The 23,404-nt window shown below is 43.4% G+C and overlaps 1 protein-coding gene across 2 annotated transcripts in view; it reads right to left on the reverse strand.

Moving 5' to 3' along the window:
- The window catches only part of LOC146812897 (ovostatin-like), a 433,862-nt gene that overhangs the window by 382,955 nt on the left and 27,503 nt on the right, over window positions 1-23,404 (reverse strand). For both annotated transcript variants that reach the window (XM_085619963.1, XM_085619962.1), the window contains exon 2: window positions 791-983. In XM_085619963.1, the coding sequence (XP_085476089.1) occupies window positions 791-983 (193 nt within the window). The remainder of the gene's footprint in view (window positions 1-790; window positions 984-23,404) is intronic.

The raw sequence follows: 23,404 nt of genomic DNA on the forward strand, positions 1-23,404 counted from the left end.
GTGGGATGCAGTGTCAAATGCGGCTCTGATGTCGAGCATAAGAATAGCCGCTATATTACCCCCATACTTAATCTATCTGCCGTGTAGATTCTAAGGCAAGCAACAGAACAGACTGTGCTACAGTACGGACGGAAGCCTGATTGCGTACCTTGCACACTCATGTTCTCTTCCAAATAACTATTTTTAAAAATATTTAGTTTTTGCATGAAGAAAAAATATGAGAACCCTCCCTCAACTTTCGAGCACATGCAGGTTAATTCTACATTCATGTTGACATGCTTGTCAGTGGGTAGACAGATGGATCATGAGAAATCCAGTGTGGCAAGCAGCCCTCTGGAAAGCACACACTTTCCTTGCAGACATAAATATAATTTGCCCCTCAAATCCTCTTTGAGATGGCTAAAGTGACTGCACACATGTGATGCAATGTGTGTGAACATGTGTTGCTGGGCTGCTGTAAGCTCCCTTTTCACCACTGCCAGTGGGACAGGGACCTGACAAAGTTTGGACCAATAAACGAAGCAGCAGAACTCCTTAAGATTTTAACCATTCCAACATGGCGACCAGCTGGTATGGCGAGAGAATCAAGATGTGTGAGTCACCCAGCCATTGTGCCATGCTGTATGGTGCGGTGGGAAAAGGAACGTGTGAATGACAGTTGAACACACCAATGGATGAAGACTGCCGCAGATAACATGGCGGACAGCGTGTGACGCGGGAGAATGGGGATGTGAGTCATGCAGTCTCCGGCCTCTCAAACTACCCCCTCCTGTTCCTCAGACACACTTACTGGCATGTCTTTGCATTGCCTGAATTCTCCAGCCGGCAAGGTCTCGTCAAAGAAGGTTACATTGACGAGGAGAGAGTTGGGGATCTGTAAGACGACCTTCATATCCGTGGGCTCCGTGGTGCCAATCACCTCCAGGCACACTTTCCCAGTTTGGTTTGACTTATGTACAGGTGCAGTAGAAAGCAGATATTGCCTGAGATAAAAACAAAAGAAAAAAATTGTTATTTACTCAGAGCACAGGATACACCTGAGAAGCCGCAATTGTGGAATGGAGAGCAGTGACGGTAAACTCCATTCGCAATCGTGTGTTTTACCCCCAAACACAGATGTGGAAGCAACATTAACCAATCAGTCGCAATACAACACGATGGGGGAAATAAACATTGTAATACCCGACATCACCCCTAAATGACCGACTTCAGGTAAAGAACCATTGGGGATGCCATTACGTATACTTTTTATAGAACAATACAGGTGTTTCTTAGTAAGCTGGTGTTCTTGCAACAGGTGAAAAACCCTCTTTAGCTTTAATGCACATCACAAATATAATTTGTATTAGCTAAAAAAAAAAATTATTGATTTTGAATTACTCGAATATGAAGAAATAGTAAAAAGGCACAAGAGTGACTGAAAAGAATAAAACGGATAAAGAATGGAAAGAATGGGGAGAGGAGTTGGCCTAACGGCTAACCTGGGGAACTGGGTTCGAGTCTCGGTAATGACGCTGAACATCCTGTGATTCTGGGCAAATCACTTAATCTCCCCGTCCCTAACTAAAAATGAATGTGTGTCCTCGTGTAATGTAACTGGTGCTACGTAAAGCGCTCTGATACCTGATTGGATTCGGGTCAAGTTCGCGCTATATAAAACTCTGCAAAAAAACATACATTGGCAAAGTACAATATAGGTGCACAGCCCCGGCATTAAGTTGCACATTTTTTAATGTGCATGTGATGAGTTATAAATGCATTCTTTACATCGCAAGAGAGGCTGAAATGGGTGACCCATTGGGCCATGCTGTGTGGTGTGGTGGGTGAAAGCAAAAAGTGCATGGCAGATGAACACACCAGTGAATGAAAAGAAGTGCTCCAAGCCCCCCTCTCTGTACCCACAAACTTTATTTTTTTATAATTGTTTTTGTTACGCATACATGAAATCGTAGTATTACATTTTGCTGGGAGACTACCCATCTCAATAAACAATCCCAACCCTTGTCAGGGTGACCCACGTAAGCCACTAAACAAACCTGAGCTCAGAACCCCGGTAGATATGACACAGAGCCGACAAGCTTAAGCTGTGGCAGTGTGTAAAGTATTTATGCAGTACCGAAAACAGTCATAAAGTCTAAATGCAAAATACAAACAATACAAATCCTAAACTAAATAAAAAAATGACACAAACATAACAAAAATCAATGAGGGGAACTGGAGAAATGATTTTTTTTAAATGTAAGTAGCGATAGTGCCAAGAAGCACAAAGTGCCAATGACGGTCAACAGTCGTAGGAGACCGGGACCTAGAAACAATTGGTACTGACCTTAATGTTGTGTGGGTCAGATACACCAGACAAGTTCATCCTGGTAAAAGATTTGACCTTCTAACGTAGTTCCTTAAGTCCCAATCTACCGCAGGAGTATATTTTTAAAGAACGTCAGGGGAGGTATTTCAAACTCAGAGGGTGTCAGACGGAGGCCGAACAGCTGGGTTCATTCCACTGGTCAGCTTGGCAGTTGTAGGAAGATGCCTTTTCTTGCTTTTTATGACCCTGCAGCTTTATGATCCCTGGAGTCCACTTTTGTATTCTGGGTACAAATAAAGCAGCTCCAGTCTTCTAAGATCTCAGACAGTAGGTTCAGTCCTTTTCTGCGAGAGAGAGAGAGAGAGAGAGAGAGAGAGAGAGAGAGGGCAGAGCTGTGGAGGGTCAGGTGTGTGATTAGCACATGAAAGAAAGAGAGAGATATCAACATGGCAGTGAGTATATTGCAAGGGAGAAGCAGCACACAAGGGATAGTGCTAGAAAACAAATGCATATATAACCAAAAAGTAAACTATAGATCGTAAAAATTGATATAAGTTAGTGTAGGAGAGTAGGATCTGCACTTATGTTGCCCCCACTTTTTTTCTGATGTTAACACTGGTTTCAGGCTATAGTCTGGCTGGGATCCTGATAATCAGGGCCCCAGTCTCTCTGTTCTCTCTAAACGACTTGAAGTGCATATTAGATGCACTAGTGATTGGATACTGTGGTGCCTAGGGCATAGATACTTCACAGGCCTACCAGGGGCCGAAGCATGTATTATGCCAACCCCTGGGAAGCAGACTAAATGTGACACCACAGGCCTGCTACTGCAGCCTGGGTGAGGTAGTGTTAGCACTCCTCACTGAGGTATAGGTCCCCTATATCTCACTATACACACACATATAAACCTATCAGTCACCCCTAAGGCAGGCCCTATCAATCCTGAGGGCAGGGTGCTTGGTTTACAATGTGAGGGGGTGCCTCTGCATGAGCAGGGCCCCTCTGCAACTGGCAGAGACTATTCTCTGTGGCTGTTTGTGGATGCGGTTAAACCATATACTCTTAAGTGCATTATAACCTACCGGTAAATGCTAACTTTGGAATGACTGCATCAAAACATGTCGTGTTTGGTGTCAAACAACTTGGAATCATACCCCCACACCAATAACTGGTGTGGGAGTATGATCCCACCCTTCTAGAGGGGACGACATGTACCCACTGTGGAAACACGGTAGAAATCTGAAAGAGCCCTGGCATCACAAAATGGATGCCACCAGCACAGACACTGGGCTGCCCTCCTGCTGCTGACTGAAATTCACAGTGGAGGAGGCCCAACAATAGGCATCCTGTCACAGGGAGGTGTAACAACCTTCCAGACAGGATATAGTGTATTGGGGCTGGGTGGGTGCACTCCTAGAGTGCTTTGAAGTCCTGCACTGGGGGAGCAGTAGGCTCCACTGTGCATATGCCAGCTCAAACCCGTTCAGGGGCTACCTGTCCCTGCTCTGGCGCAAAACTGAACAAAGGGAAGTGGGTGTAAGCACCCCCTACCCTGACCCTCCCAGAGGAGTGGTCATAGAGCTAGTCCCTCCCTTTCCTTTAGTAGAAGATAGGGAAACCTTGCCATTGCAAATCAGATATCCCTGGACGATGTCTACAAGAGGAATCCTGACCCTTTGATGATCCACTACCTTTGGAAGACAGAAGAATCTCCCTTGGAGTCAAAGAGTGACTCCCCTGCTTGGCAGGCACCAAAAACCTGAATCAACGGTCGTAAACTTTCCCGCTCCCGCCGGAGTCCGAAGTCCCTGCAGCCCCAGAAGTGGATTTCCTGACTTCTCAACGGCCATTGTGAGTCCCCAGCAAAGTTGAGGTGAGTGGACCCCCGAGTGACGAGGAACAGCAATACCCGGGCACCATGCACTATTGTCGAGTGCAACCCCTTTCCGACGTTCTATGAATGTGTGCATTGGACCACGTATGGCCCAAGCCTCCAGCAGGATTTCCTTAGAAAATCAGAGGCCTACCTCGCCCCGAGTGACCGTGGGCTCCTGTGAAGTGAATCCTCATGAGGTGTCTTTGCGATCCCTTGCCCATAGGGTTGTGGGTCCCCTGAAGACTTTCTCATCAAACCAAAAGGCTCCCCTGGTTTCTCCAGGCCTGTCCTAACTTACCCTTGCTGGGTGAGTCCTTCAGACCTTGCTGGTCTGCACCGCTGACTTTCTTCAGTTTCCATGAGAATTGCTGTTGCCAAGGCTTGTTGGCTCCAATCCGGTTGCCGACACCTCAGTAAGCTGCAAACTTTATGGGACACTCCAAATCCAGCTGCTGGTCATCGTCGATGCCTCCTGGACCTCGTGGCTGAAGAGTCAAAACACCTTTGATCACCTGAAATCACCCAACTTCCGTGGGCATCCATCTTCCTGGCCCCGGGTCACTGGCAAGTGACTGTGAACACTCTCCCTTCTGCTTTCAGGTCATCTTCATCTTGAATCCAGCCTTGGATTCCACCGGACACTTCTCCAGTCTTCGCAAGCAGCAAAACTTCATCGGCTTCCATAGAAAACGACGACGCGACCCGACACCAAAAGACACCTATGCACCCGGCTTCCCTGGGTGAGGTAACTCGTGCACTCCAGTGCTCCAGTGTGTGTTGGCCCTCAAATTACTTATCTTGTAAGTGGCTTGCTTGTAGACTGCCTCGAAGTACCCTAAAACTTTAAAAATCCAACCGCGACTTGCTCCATTGAAATCAATAGGGAACCCGCGGCTGTGTTCTCACACTGCACACGTCTGCCGTGAGTCTTTTACTTACCTGCCTTGGGTGGATTAGTGAAGCCCCAGCAATTCTACAGGCCCTAGGCCTTGTCCCTTTGCAAGTCGACTTTCCTAAAGCTCTCTTTTAGTATATGGTCTGGTACGCCCCTAGGGCCCCAGCCATATTTGTGCTTAACTTATTGTGAAACGTTGATACTTGTGCATATCCTTGACTTCTAATCTCATAAAGAGATTAGTAGAGTGTGTCTAGAAATAAATACATATATATTTGATATATATACCTGTGTGGTGTCCTTTCATTAGGTAATTCAAGAGATTATAAGGTAAAATAAGCTGCTTTACATTCCTCTGAGACTTAGCCTGAAGGCTGCTCTCCGCAGCTACCACTAGGATATCTTTCTTTAAAAGGTTGTCTTAAACCTATCTACCATAAGAGTCGAATTGCACTGGCGCAAGGTGGCCACTATAACTAGTGACCAGCAGATGCCAGGCCAACTTCTCACAGTTAGCCAAACAAAAAGATGGCAAAGAGGTTATGCTCCAGTGAAAGAGCACACACTTACTAATAAAAGCAAGCCATTGAATAGAAACTAGCAAATGAGTGACAATAAAGTCATCTAATGGTAGGCAATGGGTGGGCTCTAAACTGTAAGTTTTTGGCAAGTCCACTAACACATGCACTGTCTGATAGGCAAGATCTAAAAATGCATTGCAAAGAGTAAAGGAGGGGCTGATGAAGTTTGAACAAGCATTGGTAAATGCATTAGGATTCACCTATTTGATTAATAATAAACTGTTTTTTGTTGCAGGTTATAGCTTGTTGAGTAGTAGTACAATATGTTACAGAAAGTCTGTTAAAGTGCTATCACTTTTTTATGTACACAAAGGCAATATACTGTGCTGTTACTAGTGGTATTGTGCAGGTAGGTGATAGCAAACTTTTGAAAAATGAACTGAAGAGGAAAATATTAGTCATTGATGTAATAGCAATAATATGTATTTAGAGGCGTTCTGACAACATCTGGGGCCAGTGCCACTGCACCTGCTGCACCATTCAAAGCATGACCCTATTGCCTTTAAGGTAACTGTACATGTGACTGCTTATTTAGTAGTTAAATATAGCAATATTTGGTGTTTAGAGGAGTTCTGACAACATTTGGGCCCGGTGCCAGTGCACCTTCGGCACCATTCAGATCATGACCCTGTTGTCTGCAAGGTAACTGCACTTGTGACTGCCTGTTTAGTTTGGAATTTTAGCAATAATCCGGCTTTAGTGGGGTCCCTAGTGCTTTTGGCACCGGTGGCACTGCACCTACTGCACCATTCAAATCAAGTCCCTTTTAACTGCAATTGTGACTGTCTGTTTAGTAGTCAAATATAGCAATAGTATGTGTTTAGAGGCGTTCTGACAACTTTTGGGCCTGGTGCTACTACACCTGCTGCACCATTCAAAATCATCACCCTGTTGTCTGAAAGGTAGCTGCACTTGTGGCTGCCTGTTTAGTAGTAAAATGTAGCATAGCTCTTGTATATTAACTATATTTTTAACGTGCAATATTTATTGCAACATTTAGAATTTGATCATAATGACCAAATAGATTAAAATGAAAAAAAACAACCAATCCAATAATGCCTACTAAGTGCAATGAAAGCTTCTGAGGCACGAAAAGGAAGTGCCACAAACGTTCTAAAGCTAAAGCATCTCCTTTACAAGTAGTAACAAGCATTTGCAATGCAATAGGTCTTGCATTTGTCAGAGTTAGAGCTATTGGTCTTGTAAATGGCCGCATGGTATACCTAATTTGGTCTAAGAGTTGGGCCTGGCGGCCGGCAGTGCCCAAGCTCAGCACCCCTTGCCAAAGTACCTACTGGCCTCATCTTTGAGTATGTACAGCAAGGCCTGTGCGCACTGTGTGCCCCTTGTCACGACCCTGCGCTGAGTGTACCAATCTCTGTAGTAGTGACAGTGTCATCATCAGTTGTTTTAATGATGATGGGATCTGTACCTAAACACCAATTTAATTTCACTTTTTTTAAATAGTCTTCTTAAACGACAGATATGAAATTAATAATTCACAGTATTTATTTTTAATATTTATGTCACTAAAAAAACGGAAACAAAATGTGCCTTTAGTTAGGCCTAAAAATGTAAAACAAAGAGCAAGGGTTTGGAGATCCTTACAAAGTCAAACTTCCGGCTTGATTTAAGCAAATGGTTATATTCCAACCCAGGTCTCTCCGCCCGGATGAGAATTAAAGTAATAAAAATGCCCTCAGAAATGAAAAGATTTTATTGGTGCCACTTGGGGCAGGTCAATGTAGTTTTAAGAGGGGCAAGCGGAATGGGCCTGACACTGTTCCCCATTACAAGTACATTTCTCTTGATTTACATTTCCAGACCAATCTAATCCAATAATTAGCTGTGAAGCAACAGAGGGGAAAGTGAAGATAAATGGGAAAGCAGCATTGTAGACAGGTCACCATGCCCGAAGGCACACCAGAGTATGCAAATAAGCTAAATTAAAAATGAGTTTTCGCCTTATAAGCATGACTAGTGGAGAATGGATTGGCGATCAAGAGTGCAAAAAACCACAATTCATCAAAAAGATCATGCAGTAGTAGCCATGAATCGGTAAACCCAAAGAGGAGTTTTAGCCAAGTTCTTTCTACGTAAGAGTTCGAAGTAAAAGCACCAGAAAAACAAAGCTTAAAACTGAAACATCGAACAGATGCATCAGCTTAAATGTTGCAATACTAAAAACCATGGTCTCTGATGCAAGAGAATTACAAACATGCAGCTGTGCAGTAAGGACGACAGCAATGACAGGAGGAAGGGTGTGTGAGCGAGGAGGCAACAGATGGCCAGAGATGGCCAACAAAAACAAACCACAAGTGAAATTACAAGCAGTGGTGCTGGAAGGACGGCAGTGATGAGGGAAGGGAGTGGTTGCGAGCGAGGAGGCATCAGATGGCCAGAGATGGCCAACAAAAACAAACCACAAGTGAAATTACAAGCAGTGGTGCTGGAAGGACGGCAGCGATGAGGGGAGGGAGGGGTTGCGAGTGAGGGGGCAACAGATAGCCAGAGATGGCCAACAAAAACAAACCACAAGTGAAATTACAAGCAGTGGTGCTGGAAGGACGGCAGTGATGAGGGAAGGGAGTGGTTGCGAGCGAGGAGGCATCAGATAGCCAGAGATGGCCAACAAAAACAAACCACAAGTGAAATTACAAGCAGTGGTATTGGAAGGACGGCAGCGATGAGGGGAGGGAGGGGTTGCGAGTGAGGGGGCAACAGATAGCCAGAGATGGCCAACAAAAAGGATCAATTGTAATGTTTAATGGGGGTGGGAACCAAGCACCCAAACGAAGGACGAATGGACACTATTGACCAAGTAGAGTGAAGGATTTTCGAAAGGCAAGCCAACCAACCAAAATCGCTGGAAGTGTTGAATGCCCCATAAATTGAAAACAACATGCCTCGCAGAGCAGCGCATGTGCTGCCCAGGCTCGACCTAAAAAGCAAGCATTTCAGCAGACTGTTAGAAGCTGTCTGTCTTTTATGTGGGAAGAGATCTTATCTTACAGTGAACATGGCTTAAACAGTGTGAACAGCTTTATTAGAAGTATCGTAAATGCGTGCAGCCAGGGGAAGTTAACAAAAAAATAGTTCCACACAAAAGTGAATAAACACAGTAATTTTGTCCTGGGAACTGATTAGAGCCCCTCATGGCGCAAGTGCTGTGCAGGAGAAACATAAAAAATGGATTTACCAATTGCACACAATTACATTTTTTAAAGGTAGCAGTCATACTTCGGGACGGCTTGTTATTTCCTGTCCCGTCTCTTACTTTACGATAAAGGAGACACCCTCTTTCCCTTCAGCTTAAGGCAACTCCAGGTTTGCATTAACCATTCAGGAATGGTTTAGGTTTACTGATTCAAGGCTCCAACTGCATGAGCTTTTTGATGAATTGTGTTTTTTGCACTTGTGATCACCAGTCCGTTCTCCACTAGTCATGTTTATACGGTGAAAACTCATTTTTAACTCAGCTTATTTGCACATTCTGGTGTGCCTTCGGGCATGGTGGCGTGTCTATGGTGCTGCTTTTCCATTTATCTTCACTTTCCTGTCGGTTACAGCAATTATTGTTCTAGAATTGTTTGGAAATGTAAATAAAGAGAAAGGCAGGCCAACCAAGCAACCAAAACCGCTGGGCCAATTACATAGGATCTGATAAAATGAAAGAACCGTAGTAACGTGGATTTGTAAAGCGCACATACACCCATAAGGAGTATCTTGGTGCTGAATAACAGATGTTTGTTACCAAACTCAATATTACTCATGTTATCGACCTAAGTAGGATGAAAGCCTGAGTGGATCTGCTGGGATTTGAACCTGTGACCATGACTCATCAATCCACTAAGCCAGCAGACCCGGCATGGAATGCTCTGCCACTATATCTGCGAAGCATGACTAATCTTTTGGTCTTTAGGAAGGCTTTGAAAACATGGCTGTTTGCAAACTGATCCTGCCATTTTCTCCCATGCCACTCAATCCTCTGTAGGCCTTCACACAGCGCCAGGACACCTCCGGGTAGGAGTTGCACTATACAAATACCAATAACATTAACATTAACATCCCCTTCCCTAGATCCCTTCTACTTCAACCTCTAATCTTAAAATCTTATGGTTTCTGTAAAATGAAGGAAGAACTTTGGAAGTATTTCTGTTTATTATTCTCAGAAGGCGGCCTACCTCCGCTGTGTGAAAAACAGTCTTTAAAACATGGCGACTTAAAAAACTATTTATGAGACTAGTAAATGCGGTATTGGGGCAAAACCTGTAAACTGACATGTTTATTTGCAGTGGGGCTGCCTTAACGATCTCGAGGCGCAGCATTGAGTCCCCTGCATCTGAGTGAGAAACAGTCCTGAGCCACCTCAAGGAGCTATGTTCTTATGAATGGGGACGAAACGGAAGACAGCCAAGATTTATGCTCTCGACATCTCTAAACTGTCAATAGAAAAAGAAAAGATAACAAGCATTTGCAATGCAATAGGTCTCGCATTATAAAAGTGTGAGCAGTTGGCATTGCTAATAATAATGCAACACTAGCTATTGGCATTCTAAATGATAATGGCATTTATTTATGTGTTTGTTTTATAAAATAGATAAAAAAGACATTGTCATGAACAATGCCAATAGCTTAAACGTTTGCAAATGCAAGACCTATTGCATTGCAAATGCTTGTTTCAGTACTGCAGGCTTTTTAAAAGTTTTAGTCACTACTCAAAATGAAATCCATTTTATCAGTGTTGCCAGTGCTCCTTTATGTTTAATGCCATAAATGAAACACAATCTTTTAAGCAGATTGCTTAATAGCATCTCCAGCCCCGATCACAGTGTCTCACTTCATGCTGGACAGTGGGCACCCTGTTTTCATGCAGCGCCAAGACGGGGTGATTTAATGCACAGACTGAGGTCTGTCAGACTCCGAGGCTCAAAGCATTCCTTGCAACAGTATGCCGTGTCAAGGTATTGCTATGTGTACAGCACACACTCTGCAACAGCATGTGGTTTCAAAGCTGGGGGTGACTTCCCAAACTTTCCCGAGGTGTTCATCGTGTTTGGTGACATTGTATTTATGCTCACAGCCCAAAAAATTGGGCGCGTGAGTGTTTGGGCGCGCGTGTGTTTGGGCACGTGTGTGGTTGGGCGTGTGTGTGTTTGGACGTGTGTGTTTGGGCGTGTGTGTGGTTGGGCGTGTGTGTGGTTGGGTGCATGTGTGTGGTTGGACGCGTGTGTGTGGTTGGGTGCGTGTGTGTGGTTGAGCGTGTGTGTGTGGTTGAGTGTGTGTGTGGTTGAGTGTGTGTGGTTGAGTGAGTGTGTGTTTGGGTGTGTGTGTGGGTGTGTGTGGGTGTGGGGGTGTATGTGGCTGAGTGAATGTGTATGTGTGTGTGTGGTTAAGTGAGTGGGTGTGTGGTTGAGTATGTGTGTGTGTGGTTGAGTTTGTGTGGTTGTGTGTGTGTGGTTGTGTGTGGTTGTGTGTGGTTGTGTGTGTGTGTGGTTGTGTGTGTGTGTTTGTGTGGTTGAGTGTGTGTGTGGTTGTGGTTGAGTGTGTGTGTGTGGGTGTGTGGGTAAGTGAGTGTGTGTGTGTGTGGTTGAGTGAGTGTGTGTGTGTGGTTGTGTGTGTGTGGTTGTGTGTGTGGTTGTGTGTGTGTGGTTGTGTGTGTGGTTGTGTGTGTGTTTGTGTGGTTGAGTGTGTGTGTGGTTGTTGTTGAGTGTGTGTGTGGCTGTGTGGTTGTGTGTGGGTGTGTGTATTTGTGTGTGTGTGTGGTTGTGTGCATGTGTGGTTGTGTTTGTGTATGTGGTTGAGTGTGTGTGGTTGTGGTTGAGTGAGTGTGGTTGTGGTTGAGTGTGTGTGTGGTTGTGGGTGTGTGGTTGTGTGTGTGGTGGGTGTGGTTGTGTGTGTGTGGTTGTGTGTGTGTGGTTGTGTGTGTGTGTGGTTGTGTTTGTGTGTAGTTGTGTGTTTGTGCGTGTGGTTGTGTGCGTGTGTGGTTGTGTTTGTGTATGTGGTTGAGTGTGTGTGGTTGTGGTTGTGTGTGTGTGGTTGTGTGTGTGTGTGTGTGGTTGTGTGTTTGTGCGTGTGGTTGTGTGTGTGTGTGGTTGGGTGTGTGTGTGTGGTTGAGTGTGTGTGTGGTTTAGTGTGTGTGTGGTTGTGTGTGTTTGTGTGTGTGTTTGTGTGTGTGGATGTGTGTGTGGTTGTGTGTGTGTTTGTGTGTGTGTGTTTGTGTGTGTGGTTGTGTGTGTGTGTGTGGTTGAGTGTGTTTGTGGTTGAGAGTGTGTGTGGTTGAGTGTGTGTGTGGTTGTGTGTGTGGTTGTGTGTGTGTGTGGTTGAGTGTGTGGCTGTGTGTGTGGTTGGGTGTGTGTGTGGTTGGGTGTGGTTGTGTGTGTGGTTGTGTGTGTGGTTGTGTGTGTGGTTGTGTGTGGTTATGTGTGTGTGGTTGTGGTTGTATGTGTGGGAGTTTGTGTGTGTGTGTGTGTGTGGTTGTGTGTGTGTGGTTGTGTGTGTGGTTGTGTGTGTGTGGGTGTGGTTGTGTGTTGTGGTTGTGTGTGATTGTGGTTGTGGGTGTGGTTGTGTGTGTGTGGCTGTGCATGTGTGTGTGTGTGTGTGGTTGTGTGTGTGTGGTTTGAGGTCTGCTCCTGTCTTGCGATTTACTGTGACGTCATGACTGGATGGCCCATTTAAAAAGTCCAGGCAAAGTTTGAGAGAAGCCGGCAGTACAGCACACCAGGCAGCTGTAATGCAAGATGCATTGCAGCTTGGACAATTTACTTTAAACAATGGGCAGGAATGCAGGCGCCTAAGCAGGGATTAAGACGACCCATTTTCTTTGCTTGCAATTGGCCACATACTCCATTAATATGCCACATCTGAAAAAGGGGTACACAGGCTACAATAGTACAAAAATTAGCAAAAACAAAACTTACAGTTTAACGGAAAAAGTAGAGGAGGTGAGCACTTTTCGCGTGCCCACGGCGTGGACCATGAGCGCCATCTTGGAATCGCTATTCATTTCCCAAATTCTGAGTCACATGCAGTAATGGTAAAAACAAACTGGGCGGCTGTCTTTAAGTTATACTAATGCGTTCCCATATGAATCACGCATATCGTACGAGTGAATTTCACGTACGAGTGTATTGACAAGCAAAGAAAGTATTAGAATATGATTAAAACGGACATCGCGATCGCGATCACTCTAAAAGCGAAAGTGATCGCGATGACTCACGCTTGGGATGCACGCGCAGCAACGCGGGGAGGGGTATTGTGCTGAAGGCTGGTGCAGGAGATGGCTGGGCGAGAAGGGAGGGGAGAATGCGGGGAGCAGCTGTGCGTGTGCACGCCATCGTGCACTGTAGCTTGTCGCCAGCATAAAAAGGTGGGTAGCACTTTCTAAACCCACCTACAAAATGTCTCGCCAGATCAGCGAATGCGCTGGGTCAGGCGAGACCTAAAAACAAAATTGAAAGGCGATAGGGCCTGACAGACAGAGCATAAATCAAAAAAATGGGAGGAAAAAAATGAATATGTCAATGGGAAAATGTGCTGGGAACACATGAAGCTGAGTGAGAAAGAATTAGTAAGCTGATGATGTAATAGATGGATAAAGGAATGGGCTAATTAATTGATAGATGAATGGTTGAATTTGTGGAACGATGGAATTGGATGGAAAGGAGCTTTGAGAACAGATATGATAGCTTGGTGGGTAGGTGTATCTTTTCGGTGCATTCCCGGTTTACAAGTTCTGGTAAATCTGGGAATGCGTAAAAAACCATTGGAGTTGCGTGGGAATACCCACGGATTGCCCATGCAACGCAATCCCATGTCAGAGTAACGCAACACAGCGATTTGTGCTGCGTTGCTTTACTCCAGATTTACGGAGCAGCTCAGGGCTTTGTAAAGTGGCCTTGCGTGGCTTCATAAATCACATGTAAGGTTTGCGTCGCTTTTGCAGCATGGTGTGTGGTGCAAGAGTGACGCAAACCGGCTCATAAATAGGCCCCTGTGTGTACAGGCACATAAACAGGGGCAGGGCCCACACAATTTTAGTTTGTATACATACAAAGTTTACATGCCTTTTAAAACCATGTTCATACAGTTTAATTAGTCAGTTCTGTTATGGGGTTTTTGTTCGAGAGGTGTGTTAGTGGGGATGGTGCACTCCCAGAGCTCTTACACACACACACACACACACACACGAGTGTGTGTGTATATATATATATTCACTGAAAAAACCATAGGTTTCACACATGTTATAGTTAGCTGTACATTTCACTCGTAAAAAACCAATGAAATTCCCGCGTTATAGTTAGTGCAGGCAATTATAACTCACGCGACCGCAATCCTCTGCTGATGCCAATACTGTATTTCGACACTTATTTGCCCATGTCTTCTTCCATTAAATTTTAGCTATACATATATTACAAATTTTTTTTTTCATAAAGACACATATGTCTTCAGCAGAAGATTGCGGTCGTGTGAGTTATAGTTGCCTGCACTAACTATAACGTGGGAATTTCATTGGTTTTTTACGAGTGAAATGTACAGCTAACTATAACATGTGTGAAACCTATGGTTTTTTCAGTGAATTTGCAAGGTTTTTTAAATGCTAATTCCTAACTATAACGTGTGTGAAACCTTTTGGTTTTTTCAGTGAATTTGTACGGTTTTTTAAATGCTAAGTTACTTTACGCCATTCGTGGCGTGCGCGCCCAGTTAACGCAGTTCATTCTGTGCGCGCACGGTGCGCTTCGCGCACCGTGCGCGCACAGTGAGCACGCGGTGCGCGAAGCGCACCGCGCGCCCACTTTACGCAGTTAGTGCCGTGCACGCACGGTGGTCACGCGGTGCGCTGCGCGCACCGCGTGCCCACGTTAAGCGGGATGGGCCATGTACGCACAATGCGCTTCGCGCACCGTGCGCACATGGGGGACATATTATGCGCATCTTTGTGAAATGTATTCTTTGTTAAATTCATAGCTGTAATATGCCATGCACAAATGGTGCCCTTCGGGCACCATTTGCACACGGGGTGGGGAGAATGTGGATATTTTTTTTTTTTTATAACGTTTTATCGTACGCGTACGGTAAGCATAATCGGCGATTTTCCGGAAAAAAAAAAATTTTTTTTTTGGGCTTGGGGGTGGTTTGGGGACCCCTGTATCAATGGTGGGTGGTTAGGATCTCATGAAACTGCCTCTTTACACATTTTTGGGGTTCGTTTTTGCTGCCCAACTCAGGGAGCGAGAGAGAAAAAGGCGGCCGCCGCTTCCTGGTTTCGACCGATTCGAATGTTTACTAAGAGCTAAGAGCCAATCAAAATCGCGCTCGCGCACGCCACCGTACGCGTACGGTAAGCGCACCGTAAGCGCACCGTACGCTGGCTTAGATGTATATATTGATTTAAAGGCTATTTTCTCAGAATCTACTGAACAGATTTACACCAAACCTACAAAAGGCACTTCCTTGACCTGAGGACTACCTCTCTGCCAAATTTCAAGTAATTCTGTTCAGCCGTTCGGGCTGTAGCTGTGTCTAAAGGTCCTATGGAAAAATGCATGGGAAAAACGCGTTTTGGGACCCCCCTTTTATCTCAGCCCCCGCTTCACGAATCCCCCCGAGACTTTCAGGGTAGGAGCGGAGCGTAGCGCCCCACCTATTTTGAAAAATTCGCGAGGATTCGTCGACCGGCGCCAAAGTTATTCAAAATAGAATGTTGCGGATTTCCTATGGAAACGTGGTCCTAACTATAACTACCTACTGGCGACCGCCAGTAGGTAATATATATATAGATATATATATATATATATATCCGGCTCACATTTCCGTCACGCCCCTTCACTCGCGGTCGGGTGCTTTCTCTGCGGCGACGGACACCGCACTCAGTCAAAGCTCCGGGTACAAAGGCACCAGCACTCACGGGAACAGTTGTCCAATTTTATTTTATTTGGACCAGCTTACAGCAAAACGTGTTTCAGCTATCGCCTTCGTCAATTGCTAGAGGCAACAACTTCTCAGTGGGCATAAATACTCCATTTACAAACATAGATATCAACATAGGACTTACTCCAGTCCACATTGGCGGCCATTACTAAACATGCAAACAACGTTCTCAGTTGCAATACAATTCTGCCCTGGATGGGCCTTCCAAAACATCACACCCTGAATGGGTTTTGTTCTGCCACATGTTGAAAAACAATTTCAATGAAAACAATAATAATACAGCATAATCAGGATCGATACATAGATACTCCAGACTACAGGTGGACAGCCAACTCCTCCCCACTATTCAGACCAAGTGGCATTTTGGTCTGTACATCAATAATATACCTGGATTCCAGTTTCCTTAATTGTGACTGTCTGTCACCCCCTCTAACATTTAATGGCACGTGATCCAGGCACAAAAAACTTAATAAATCCCTATTACTTTGGTGAAGGGATTCAAAGTGTCTTGCCACTGGATATGACACATCCTTATTGTGAATAGCCCTCATATGTTCCAAAATGCGTACCTTGGTTGGGTGAATGGTGCTCCCTATGTAATATAAACCACAAGGGCAAACCAGGCAGTAAACTGTGAAACTGGTATTGCAATTCATCAGTTTATTAATCTTTCTGGGGGACTTGAGACCTGGGACTTTATAGTGTGTCGTTTTCTTGCTATTTCTACAAGCCCTGCATTTAAGGCACGGCTAAAATCCAGTTATTCTCCCAAAGGGTGGTGTTATCTTCTCTTTATTGCAATGGCTATGTACTAGGTCATCACGTAACGTTCTAGCTCTTCTGAATGTCAATGGTGGTGCCTTAGGTATATCTTTTCCTAAAACTGAATCCGTTTTCAGAATATACCAATTCCTTCTTAGTATGTTTCTGATGACCTGAGCATCCTCAGAATAATCTATAATTATCCTGAATTTGTTATCAATCTTACTTACTGGTCTGGTAATGTGATCCTCATCTTTGATCAAATCCAGTCTAGACTTCATTTCTGCTTTTCTGACGGCCTCATTGAGGATGTCCTGATGATAACCTCTCTGCTTGAACCTATTCATGCTTTCTCTCGCTGCTGCTTGATAGTCACTATCTAGGGAGCAATTTCGCTTAATCCTAAGGAGTTCACCATAAGGTATACTACTTATGGTCTTCTCAAAATGGCAACTTCGGGCATGCAATACAGAATTCCCCGCGGTCGGTTTTCTATGCAAACGAGTGCACAGTCTACCTTCCATGGAGAACACCACTAAGTCCAAGTAGTTCACACATTTGTTACTGATATCCCCTGTGAACTTGAGGTTAAGGTCATTGTTGTTAAGTATCTCAACAAAATCATTTGCCATACGTTCAGTTCCATTAAAAACAATGAACAAATCGTCAATGTATCTTGTCCAACAAATGACTCTTTGAGTCCAACATGCATTGGTCTCCGCCCAGGCCACCTGCTCCTCCCACCAGCCCACGAACAAGTTCGCGTAGCTGGGGGCGAAGCAGGTCCCCATCGCGGTACCGCGTATCTGTTTAAACAAGACATCCTGAAACAGAAAAATGTTATTATGCAAGCAAAATCTCACGAACTCAATTATCATTATGTTGTGTTCTGCCAAATTGATTGGCCGATCATTCAGGAAGTGTTGAACCGCCTGGATTCCTTGGTCATGATTGATGCTTGTGTATAGACTAGATATGTCGAGGGTCATCATTACAAAGTCATTTTCCCAGTGTACATTTTGTACTCGTTTCAAAAAATCCTTGGTATCCTTGATGTAGGAGGTAAGACAAGCCAAAGATATATCTTTAATGCAAACGCTACATCAATTACGTGATTTACCTTCTGTAGAGACAAGCACACAAGAAATAGCCGACATAGAAGGGGAAGACATTGCCAAACCTGGCAGGAGCCCTTTTAAACCGATCTCCACATTTGTCCCCAATATGCCACGTGATGCCATCGATATCTTCCATGAGCGAGTAATAGAAGAACTTAAAAAACTAACCAAGAACACAAAGGCAACGTAATATCTCCAATTATAGTACCAAGCAATACTTTGAGCTCATGAAAAAACTGAAAAACAATGACACTATAGTAGTTAATAAATCCGACAAGGGTGGCAACGTGGTAGTCTGGGATAAAAAAGAATACATCAAAGAGGCCTACAATCATCTGGATGATAGTGCTTGCTATTGTAAAAGCAATTTGATCAATGTGGAAAAAATCCAAAAAAGCTATAAAGATGATCTTTGTAAATGGAAAAGAGAAGGACTTATTTCCAAAGATGAATTTTTATTTCTGAATAATGACTTTCCTGTGCTGCCCAATATATACTTTATACCCAAAGTACATAAAGGAACACTGCCTGTCCCAGGCAGACCCATTGTTTTATCTATTAAAAGTACTTTTGAAAATACATCTAAATATATTGACTTCTATCTCCAAGACTTTGTGACGCAACTGCCCAGCTTACTTAAAGATACTACGGATTTTTTATTCCAACTTAGCAAAACAGAGTGGTCGGATGAATATCTGTTTCTGACCATGGACATCACTGCACTATACACTAGTATAGCTCACGATGATGGACTCAAGGCAGTGGGATACTATTTGGGCAAAAGGCCGATTCAAATGTATTGTCATAACCAAATGTTGTTGTGCATGACCAAGTGGTGTTTATACAATAATGTATTTATGTTTAACAACACTGTATTCCAACAACTGCGCGGCGTGGCTATGGGGGCATGCTTCTGCCCGAGCTACGCTTGTTTGCATGTGGGCTGGTGGGAGGTCTAAGCACATTGTAAAATGGTGGAGATATATCGATGACATTTGGAGGGGAACCAAAGAGCAGGCCCAGATTTTTGTCGAATCCATCAATACTAATTATTTGAATCTGTAGTTCATTGCCCATATTGATAAAACCACTACCAATTTTCTAGATATCACTGTCCAAGTAAAGCAAGGAGCAATAGAAACCAGCCTCTACAGAAAGCCAACTTCTGGAAACTCTGTGCTACATGCTAAGAGTTTCCATCCACCTCACACGATAGTTAGTATTCCTTTTGAGAATTTTTGCGGACCCATAGAGCTTGTAGCACTGAGGAAGCTCGAGATTATCATCAGGAACTAACCAAACAACAATTAGAGGCTAGAGGCTATGCTCCCAAAAAACTGGAAATAGCACGTCGAAAAGCAAACATGAATGATAGGACCATCTTACTAGATCCAAAGAGAAAATTTACCAACATTAACAGTGATGTGGACAGGCAAACAAAAGATGTGGGAGATGATTTTAGATTAGTGACCACATATAGCAAACAGCCCAAAGCAATTACAGCCATAATTAAGAAAGAATGGCCTATAGTTATGACAGACCTGACCCTCAAAAAGGTACTCCCTTCTAGCCCTACTGTAACTTTTCGCAAAGCTTATTCTATGCGAAATGATCTAGTTAAGAACAGTCCAGAGAATACCATATCTAGAAATTGGCTTACCCCGAGAAAGGGTTTTGTAAAATGCAATTCTTGCACAGCTTGCACATTTGGCATTAATATTTCCACTTACAAAACACCATTTTCAGATTTTGTGTATCCCCTGAGAGAACATTACACATGTAGGACGGATCATGCTGTCTATGTGTTGAGATGCAGCTGTGATTTATGCTATGTTGGAAGCACTAAACTACAAGTGCATGTGCGCATATTGCAGCACCTCCGTGCGATTGTCAATTCTGATCCAACATATCCAGTCGTGAGACATTTCAAAGCGGTGCACAAAAACAACTTAAAATATTTACAATATTATGTAATTGACTCAGTACCCCTTAGTAAAAGAGGTGGGAATCGTAAAAAACAACTACGCCAATTAATATCGAAACATATTATCGAGTTAGACACGAAATTTCCGACTGGAATAAACACAAGAGAAGATTTACATAATTTTTTATAAAAATAAATATTTTTAAAAATGGGGCTGCGACTACCATTCTAGTCACATGAGTATCTGTCTAAGTCATCTATGAACGTCATTTGGTCCCCCCTTTAGGTGTTTCATACTACTCCTATTCTCACAAGCCATATAAGTATGCTGAGTTCGTGTAACATCTTTGCCATGTACTGTTGCTTTCATTCTTTGACATATTATCTAAACTTATATGTGTATGTACATACATAAATTCTTTTAGAATATTTGATCAAACATGGCATGATTGGATATATGGTATCATAAATCACCATTGTATATGTATTAGTACATCGTATTCATAATTTTATACAGTAGATTCCGGTCTATGAAGATAATCGCTGCTATCCCATTATGGGATTAGTTTTATTATTTAGGCACTAATTTGCACATATTATTTTCTCTTTGCACCTTTCACACCGATAGCACTTTTACAAAACATCGTGAAGGTATGAAGTTTACAATCTTTTTACTGTGGTTTTATCTGGCTCAACAAATTCAATATTGCGTATTTGCACATTTAATCGACAATTTTTAGCTTGTTTTATTCTGTACTCAAGTGATATATTGTCACACTGCTGTTAACATTATAATTGTGAATTTATTTTACACGCTGGAAATAGTTTCTTAATTAATTTATCCAACAGGTAGTTTTAGCTATGTTACATGTTGTATTTACAACTGTTAAATCATTTAGCGGAATTGCACATGTCAAATATTGTTTACATCTCTATCCTTACCCCTTATTTTGCGATATATTAGCATATTTGCACATATTGTTATTCATAGTGTCTTGAATGGGAATTCTTAAGGACACAAGTATATATTAGTGTATTTGTACACCTGATGTAGATGCCTCATTAATAAGAGCAAGCACCTACTGTCCCAATCCAGTGTATTTGCATTTTTTGCCCACATTGCAATTTGACGATGGTTGGTTTTATTCAACAAGATTTCCATAATGTACAGTGCTAAACATCTATGTTTATTGAACAAGCTATATGTGTCTATTTTTGTAATTTATTTTGGAGACATGAATAATTATACCCAGTGTTTAATGTTTTTTGCTAGTAATACTACGCATAGTATTTTTTCTATGTTCATTGCCTGTTAATCACGCGACCCGGAAGTGCTATGGGGTTTATATTTCCTGTTTTCGTTTACGCCGACAAGTGATCAAGGAACAGTTTGTGTCCGAAACGCGTCTTAGACTGCACTTTTTCCTTTGAAATAAAGCACCAACAATTTGGCAACAGCATATTGTGAGTCCGTGGTCCTGTTTGTGCGCATTCGCACGAGGATACCGCTAGCTGATATACATATATATATATATATATATATATATATATATATATATATATATAATATATAAATATATATATATATGAGCATGCACATGGGCAAACACACACAAACATAAGACACACTACATACACTCACGAGGAGCATTCCAAATGCTCAACACACTCCAGTGCTGCTCCCATTTGGAATGCTAGGCTACAGTCAGGACCACTGGAATTAGGCGATTCTGCGGCTGCTGTGTTTTTCATATAGTTATGGATTTACAGCATTTGCCACATAATTCATCATCAGATGCATTACCTACCGATTTTAAGAAATAAAAACAATTTTTAAAAAACCTTGCTTCTAGCTCAAATGGATCAAGCTTACTAAAAACATAGCAACACGCGTTCCTGCCCTTCACAAAGCTTCACTGGCCATCTTTAAGTTAATTTGTCCTAATAAGGTGAAATTATTTCCCAGTATTAACATGTGGAAAAAAGACAAAAGAATGAAGTATTACTATCACAAAATATGCCTCATTATGCTGCATAATTTCCCTTTTTTGCTGCATAATTTAGTCAACCCTGCCCCATAATTCCAGTGGCCCTGGCTTTAGAACTTGTAAACTGAGGACAAGTTGTTTTTTATAAGATCAGACACCTCATATGCACATATCGAATGACAAATGAAGGCTAAAGGGCCTAAAAGGGACAGGGCCAATTGTTTGCACCACTGACCCGTTGCGGGCATGACAAATGACTGCGTTCATCAGTGCACGCACTCTAGCACGGGGTACATTGAGTTCTGCATCCTTTGAGCTGTGTGCACGCCCATCAGGCGAGGAGGCAGATTACTTTCATTTTATACATTTTTCATGAAGAAATTGGTGGTGGATGTTTAAATGAAAAATTAAACGACACCTTCAATTTAGAAGATAAAACAATGTAATCTTTTTACTTCTCCAATGTCGTGATATTTCAAAGACGAGAAACTGAAGTTGGTATATTTTATTGCTTTGTTCTAACAATTCTTATATTTGAATACAAAATTAATGCAGTTGTGTTACATGATGCTGCAGGGCTGCTGGGATGACTATTCGGGATCCGTGCCAGAGGAATCCCTCCTGGGTCTTGCTGAACTCATCCCTCCCTCTCCACATCTCTGTGAGACATTCCTGATGTTTCCCTGGCCAGTCATTGGCATCTCGTAGAAAGTTCTGCCATGTGCCACTTTGGATAGCGCTGTGCACCTTGTTGAGGACTGGATCTGCTTCAGCCATGCCCTCGATGTCATCCAGGGTCAAGGCTCGTGGATAATCTGCACTTAAATTCATATTGACGTGAGTTACCACAGCCTCAGCTTCATGGCCATCGACTTGGGGCTCTAAAGGCACTGGTTGCCAAGAGAGAAAGATGGCCAGATTTTTCGACCCAGGCCGGTAGACAACATCCATCTTGTATTGTTGCAGCTGGATGGCCCACTGCCCGATTCTTGGGGTTCAATGTGAGGCTGACCCCCGGAACAGTGGGACGAACAGTTGGTGGTCAGTGACAACCTTGAATGACTGAACACTTACGTAAAGATGAAAGTGCTTGCATGCCCATTTAATCGCTAGGGTCTCTCGATCAATCTGGGAGTATTGCGTCTTGGTGTGTGACAACACTTTGCTGGTGAACACTAGCACTGCCCAGCGCCCGGGTTCCTGTTCCTGAGCGAGTATGGCACCGAGACCCACTGGGCTGGCATCCGCCAACAGTTCAGTGAATTTGTCCAGTTCGAAGTGCACCATGGTGATGTTGTCGAGGAGTGCGTCCTTGATCCGTCTGAATGCTGCTTCTTATTGGTGACTCCAATTCCACTTGGCATCTGCCCAGGTTGGAGCTCTGAATGGTTTTGCAAGGTTGGCCAGGTGTAGAATGAATCAAATACTTGGCCATTCTGAGGAAACTTTGTACTTCGGATACGGTTGTGGGCGGGGACGCCTGTTTAATTGCTTGTGATTTTCGAGGGTCATTCTGTATTCCGTTTTGGCTAAATATATATCTAAAGAATTCAATTGTCGGCTGAAAGAACAGACATTTTTCTCTAAGCAACATGACGCCATGGTTTTGGAGGCGCTTCAGAGTGGCTCAAAGGGGTCTGTGGTGCTCGGCTGCTGGAGGAGTGAACTAGTATGTTATCACTAACATTTAGGATGCCCGGAAACCCAGATAAAGTCTTGCGCATGCCATTTTGAAAGACCTTGGCTGCTGATGAAATGCCAAAGTTGAGGCACTGATAGCGGTGCAGTCCAAGGTGTGTACTGAAGGTGGTTATATACATGCTTTATTTCTCCAGGACTGTTTTGAATGTGGCTTCTCACCAATAAGCCACACCCAATCCCTGCACTCCCACCTGGGAGGCAAATATACTACACCTTTGCACTTCCTAAGGTGGGCAAACTTTCAACACTCCCCCAAAGGCAAGGCAAGAAAACAATAATTTGCGCATCACTTGTGAGGAGTAGCGCCAACTTCCTATA

Source organism: Triturus cristatus, chromosome 7 (assembly GCF_964204655.1).
Source record: "Triturus cristatus chromosome 7, aTriCri1.1, whole genome shotgun sequence".
NCBI classification, from domain to species: domain Eukaryota; kingdom Metazoa; phylum Chordata; class Amphibia; order Caudata; family Salamandridae; genus Triturus; species Triturus cristatus.